This window comes from Typopeltis vanoorti, chromosome 24 (genome assembly GCF_054136105.1).
Source record: "Typopeltis vanoorti isolate ZY-2024b chromosome 24, IOZ_Tvanoo_1.0, whole genome shotgun sequence".
In the NCBI taxonomy this organism is placed as follows: Eukaryota; Metazoa; Arthropoda; class Arachnida; order Uropygi; family Thelyphonidae; genus Typopeltis; species Typopeltis vanoorti.
The window spans coordinates 21,948,789-21,955,936 of NC_143572.1; the positions used below are offsets into that span (position 1 = coordinate 21,948,789).

Genomic DNA, 7,148 nt, shown 5'->3' on the forward strand with positions numbered 1-7,148 from the left:
CTTTTGCACTGATTCATGCAACAATCTCCATCTCATCACCATTTTGTTCCATCATACTAAACAAGAAACAGCAAATTTAAAATGATGTCTAAAAATTTAACCAAACTCCATGTTTCAACATAAATATCATACAGCAAAACACTCATGTACAAAATTGTCAAAAATAAATATACAATTAACTTATCTTATTGCAGCCCATACAATGATGGTCATCATATACTTGCTACCTGGTTTGGAAAAAAAATAGAGGAAAAATAAAAAAACAGCACTAATAATAATGATAAGTACCTGCTAGATTTCTAATCAGAACTTAGGCTAATCATTATGAACACCATCATAATGACTAGCCCCAAAAATGTTTCTAAATTCACAGAGAAGAACATGTAAGAAATAAGAAAAGGCATGCTATGATTGGTAGTGATGTATTCATACTGGTTATCTGAAGTGTGATATTTTCAGGATTCAACAGTATATAGGAGGTTTGAAATAGGAAGCAATCACCATCTAGATTTGAGAAAGACACAAATGAGTATGTTGCTCAAATTGACTATCTCACATTGCAAAACTAAAATATGCATGCAAGTTTTACAAGGCACAAAACTTTAGAGACTGGTGGAAAAATCTGAAGCAAACACTGGTTGACTTGCCAGAGAAACATGTGATGAAGTTGTCTACAAGGATAGAAAAATCAGAACTCTGAGATTCAATAAGTTAAATAAGAAAACAGTTATTTGTTAGGAATGCTCAGGTCATATTGAGAATTCACACAAATAAATCAGCATGTGTACTGAAAAAATATAGACAATAATGTAAGAAAACTAAGTTGTGTAAAAGTAGCTATAAAAAAAAAGTCACAAGAAAAATCTAGAAGATAAATCAGAAGGGTAATTTATGTGGAAGTTGCATGGATGAGTATCATCATTAAGCAGGATCTGGCAAGAGACAAATCCTTCCACTTCAGTCACTGCACTACCAGAAGAAAAAAGTAATCATAAGATCATGAACAATACAATGTACAGACAAGAAAGATAACTAATGTGGTAAGGAAGACAAACTCAAATTATGACAGAAAATTAGCTGAGCAGGCTTTATTGAGCACTTTTGGTAGTACAGTGATTGAAATGGAAGGAACACAATTATTTCAGTGATCACTTTATGAAGTTGCATCGTCAAGGTAGATATAGTGCACTCACAGATACAGTATCTGTGAGTACAGATATCACAGAGACTTAGATAACAGCTTCTTCAGGAGCATTGTCAGTTAACTTGTACATTCTTGTAGCACAGGAGCTGACGTACCATCCAGTCCCACTGCTCTATTCACATTGATATTTTTCAATATACTGAGTACTCTCCAGTTCATCTACCTCTATTCTTACATTAGTCTCTGTAACATTAGGAACTATAAAGTCACCACCAGGATGATATACACAGCTTGCTGATAACTTATCAGCAAGCTGTGTATTATTATTATTATTATTATTACCACCCCAAGACCTCATGGAGTCAAAGACTCATCTGGGAGGTCCTTTTATCACACACACAGCTCATCATACGGTGTTTTAAACACATTCAAACTCTTTGCAGACACCACATTCTCAGGCAAGGCATTCCAATCATTCACAACTCTGCACGAAAAAAACCTGCCTCCCACTCCTCTACTCACACCCTCTTTATACAGTTTCCAGGGATGATTTCTGGTTCTCCCACTATTCTCTGTAAAACTTCTCCAGCATTGATCCTATAACAACCCCTTACCAACTTGTAGGTCTCTATCATATCTCCCCTCTTCCTCCTCTCCACCAGACTCTGCAAATTACATCTTCTCAATCTTTCCTCATACTCGACATTCCAGAGGTCAGAAACTACCTTAGTCAGTCTCCTTTGGACCCTTTCCAACATCTCTTCATCCTTCTGAAAACCCAGTGACCAAATCTGGGCACAAAAGTCCATGTGTGGCCTAATCAAAGCCTTATACAACGGAACAAGAATCTCCCTACTTCTACATGTCAGTGTCTTCAGAGTGTATTCTTAGTGTTGCTATTCAATATCATCCATTTCAATTTAATTACCAGATTGTGTGACAATATATCAGAATCCTTTGCAAAACTAACTATACCATTGTGTATGTACATCTCCTCTTATAATAAGTAAGTAAGTAAATTGCTAAAAACACTATCTCCTTTTGCAAACCCATGTGCTGTTGTCAACTTATTTTTGAATCTTTTCCAACTTTAACCACAACTTTGGATACATAAATTGGTCTATAATTTAAAACAGAAGAATTTTGCCTTCTTTCTACTCTTTTGCAACTTTATCCATCAGTAGCACACTCAGAATTTAATCATGGGAGAGGGCCTGAGTTGAGTAGATGCTTGATAATACACACTACGCATTGCATATGACCTATGACTGAGCATCTACAGTGATCACTAATTCATAAGTAGTATAGAAATAGAAGACACGACACAACATAAACAAAAAAAATGAATTTTAATTAGGAAAAGATTTTTGGAAAATTTTCTAGTGTTTTTTTCCTTTTTCTTTTGGAGGGCCAGGGCTCCTTGGCCCCTCCCTGGGTGTGCCACTGTTGCCCATTGTAAGACTCATATTAAACAAGTACATGAAAGCTATTGTTAAACTCTTGGAACATTCTTTCACACATGTGGTCACATATCATCATGCCTTAGAATCATATTAACATGAAATTTACCCAAATTTTACAATTTTATTTTCTTTAGTTAATTTCTTTATTCTAGGCAATTATTACTGATCCATATATGTTTTTCTTCTCTATATTTATTTTTTATTTGCCTATCTAGTTTGATATTCTTCTTTTCCATTAGGGTTATTTTTCCAGATTCATCTTTTATCCATTAGTTTTAGTATCTCTTCTGTTTCACTTTTTTTTTATTTTAAATTCACTCATTATTTTTTTGATACCTTTTTTTTTGCTGCAGTTAATACTTCTTTTATATGATTCATTTATTGAGGTGTCTTCTTTCCATTCGGTATGCTATTCTATCTCATTTTGAAATAAAGGCTTGGTGTTACTGTTATTTAATTTAGCTGTATCCTATTTGAATACTCTTAGTTTGTTAGCTGTCTTTTTAAATTTATATTTATTGTGATTCTCACAAGCCTGTAGTCCAGTCCACAGTCAGCACTTGGCATAAGTTTTACATTTGTTATTCCATTCTAATCTCTGACTGATCATTATAAAATCTATTTGATCTACGTATATCTTGCTTTTTCTTTTTTGTTCAAAAAAAAGTGCTTGTGATTATCAATTTACATTGTAAACAAAACTCAATGCATCTGTCACCTCTATCATTTCTTATGCCATCTCTTTATGATTATTATTCAGGCCTCCATGGAGTCAAAAGACTCATCGTGAGAGGTCCTTTCTAAGAAACACAAAGTCTATCATACCACTCCTTAAACGCATTGACCGGTCTCACTCAATCAGGCAATGCATTCCATGGTTCAACGACCCTCCATGCAAAGAAACCACTCCTCACCCTCTTTCTCACAGTTTCCTTTCATAACTTCCAGGATGGCCCATTGTCATGACTCCTTCCTGCTGTTCAACCAAGCGAAAGAACTCCCCAGTGTCAACCCTGTAACCTCTCAACAGTTTAAAAGTCTCAATCATATCACCTCTCCTTCTTCTATCCACCAAACTCTGCAGTCCACACTCCCTCAGCCGATCCTCATAACCAAAATTGTACAGTCCTGAAACCATCTTTGTTATCCACCTCTGTACCCTTTCCACAGTTAATTTATCCCTTTCAAATCCTGGGGACCAGATCTGAGAACAATAGTCTAAGTGTGGTCTGATCAAAGTCTTATACAACGGAATGATAACCCTTTTATCTCTGCAGGTCAGTGTCCTTCTAATTATTGCAGCAATCCTCTGTGTTACCTTCACTACCTTTGCAATATGTCCCCTAAATTTCAGGTTTCTATCAATCATCAACCCCAGATCTCTTGTCTCCCCTACTTCCTCCAGTATAACTCCTCCCATAGAGTATGCAGCGTCCCATCAATGTGTCCCAAACCTCAAGACCTTACATTTTGCTGCATTAAACTGACACCTCCCCCATTCATTTGCCCATCTGTCTAGTTTATTCAAATCTTCTTGCAGGGTTACCACATCTGCACTATTACTAATAACCCGTCCCAGCTTTGCATCATCCGCAAACAACTGAATATCCCCTTGCAATCCATGGACAATGTCATTGATATAAAGGTTAAACAATATAGGTCCCAGTACTGAGTCCTGTGGAACCCACTCGTAATCTTCTGCCTCTTTGATATTGCTCCACAATTTGGAGTAAAGTTATTCTTTACTTTCCTTTCCTGTTTTGGCATTCCAATTTCCCATAATGCTTAACATTATCTTTCACTTTCCCAATGTATTGGATAGCTTCTATTTTCTCATAAAATTTAGAAAAGAAAAAAAAAAGATAATATTTGTTATTTTTTCCCTAGGAAAAACACTAATAGCAGACTTCAGGAACTGGAGAAGGAGAAGAAGAGGAGCGCTTTGTCGTAAATGTGGTGATTGGTGCTGCTTGTGTAAGTCAAGCCTTGGTTAACATTCCTAAACTTACCAGAAAAGGCATGGATCATAATAGTGATAAAGACATTAAATATAAGAGTACAGATTGAGCTCATGAATTTATCTTCACAATGGTCTTGAAAATTTGGCTTCAGAATTTCTGTACACAATTTGTACAAGATGCAATATTTGTAAGATTTTTCCTATTCAGCAATGGGGAAAATATATGGAAGAGAGCAAAAGTTATTGAATTCTAATGCTTGCTATAGTAGAAAAAAAATTCAGAAAAACACATTTATTTTTTTAATATCATCTAAATATCACATTTGTTAAGATTTATAAACAATGTAATTAAAAAATACGCTTCTAAGGGATCATAATTACTTATATGCATTTACCATGCTGATAAAGCTGTGATGCACAAATGATAGGGTGCAAAATAACTAGGCTAAATCCAGGACACCAGGAGTGGAATTTATTCTTAAGTGCACAAGATTATGGTATAAGCTACAGTTAAAGATACTTTAAATTATATAATGTTTTTGCAGGAAACCTTTCCGATTATTATACTTACTGCATCAGAAGAGCTTGACAATATGTAATAGAACTGTTTCAAAGATATGTGAACTAACTATCCAGAGTAAGATGACTGCATACGGTCTATTAAAGGTGTTGACGATAATTACTTTTAATATGTCATTTTTACCACTACAGTAATTAGTAAAGGCATGGTTGTAACACCGAGCTGATTTCTCCTTTAGTGCTGTAAGATCTCTTGACCTTTAATAAAGATCAACATGACCACCAAAGGTTTTTTTTTTTTTTTTTTTTTGCTTTGGCTACCATATCAATGGTATCATGGCTACCATTTTTCAGGTCAATTTTACATTACAACTGAAGTTAGGCTCTAATTTGACAGGCAAATATATATTCTTTGCTACTTTAAAATTGAATAAACACTGCATTGATGTTCTTTTGTGATTAACAGATATATTCATATCCTCCTGTTTATAATTTCCAAAAGGAACCCACTGATTAACTTCAGCAGGTTCTGACAACATTGGTGATATTAGAAACGCTTTGTGTTCATCTTAGATAGAATTCATAAATACAGCGAATTTTTGTATTTTAATTGCAAGTGTACATGACTGCCTTGCTCTTTCTATTACATTGTTTTCAAATAAATAAGACACAATGAAAGTCTAGCATGTGACATATAAATATCATAGTTTTGATAAATGTCTCTGCATTTTAGAAAATTCTATATTTCTTGTATCAAATCAGTTTATGTGAGGAATAAAAACATACCAACATGAAATTATTAATAGCTTTTTACTACTTTTTTTTCATAATTTTGATTTTTGGTGTATACTTAAACAATTCCTTATGTTAATAATCGAATTTTCACATTATGAAATTTTCATGTATCTATTTTTAAAGAAAATAAATTTTTTTTCCCCCTTAAGCATATATCAGTCATAACTGTGAAAATATGCTCAGGTGTATATTTATAGCCTAAATAAATGACATAACCAATTATTTGGTAGGAAATCGGGTGCAAATGAAAATTTTCATTAAAATTTAATATTATAATGAATATATATCAAGCTTTTTAGTATAATAATAATATTGGACCCTCTACAAATAATATTAGACCCTCAAAATTTTGAAGATAACACTGATATTCATTATTATTATTCCAAACCTCTATGGTGTCTCAAAACTCATCATGGGCAGTCCATCTTTGCCAATGCAAAGTTTGTCATTCCACCTCTTGAATTCATTACTTCCTGCACTCTCACAACCCTCTCAGGCAATGTAGACCCACTCTCTATGAAAAAATCTTACTTATCCTCTTTCTCAGTACCTCCTTTCATAACTTCCAGGGATGATCTATCCTTATTTCTTCCTCTCATTCTACCATATGAAAAATTTCCCCACTCTCAACAACTTAAATGCCTCAGTCATATCGATAACCCATTCATCTTTTATTCACCAAATGCTACAGATTACGTGCCTCAATCTACCCTCATAATTAATTCTATAGTACCGATAATCATTTTTGTTATCTGCTTCTGCATCCTTTTTTTTTTAAGTTTTTCTGTTGATATGTCACCAATGACTCATTATTCTCCCTTTTAATGAAATTACATTAAAATGATATATATATATATACAGTGATAAACTTAATGACATGATCTTTAACTTTATTCAAATAATGAAATTATTTTGTGTGTTCAGGTTGTAGCACTCATATATGTATGCAGGAATGTCCACAGGCCCTCTAAGTTTTTCATTAAAAATGTGGGTGAAATGGTTAAAAACTGATCAAAATGGTTAAATATATGGGGTCTGTCAGATCACCCTTATTGTGATTGTTCTCCTGTGGTTCAGACAATTACTCATATTGTGTACAACTGCCCAAGGCACCAATTTTATGGTGTTGGCCTACAGGACATCCACAAAATCACAGATGAAGCCTTGAATTGGCTTTCCAGCCTGGACCTTGACCTGTAGTTGGTGTGGTGGTGGTTATGGAGGAAACAGACGATCACGGTCCCGTCCCATCTCACCACAAAGATGT

General features: G+C 34.3%; 1 protein-coding gene across 1 annotated transcript in view; it reads left to right on the forward strand.

Moving 5' to 3' along the window:
• Positions 1–4,601, forward strand: part of LOC150092993 (regulator of G protein signaling 7-binding protein A-like) — a 56,939-nt gene extending 52,338 nt beyond the window's left edge. Inside the window, exon 6 of the mRNA XM_090414124.1 lies at positions 4,495–4,601. Coding sequence (XP_090270250.1) covers positions 4,495–4,601 — 107 coding nt within the window. The remainder of the gene's footprint in view (positions 1–4,494) is intronic.
• Positions 4,602–7,148: the final 2,547 nt, after the last annotated feature.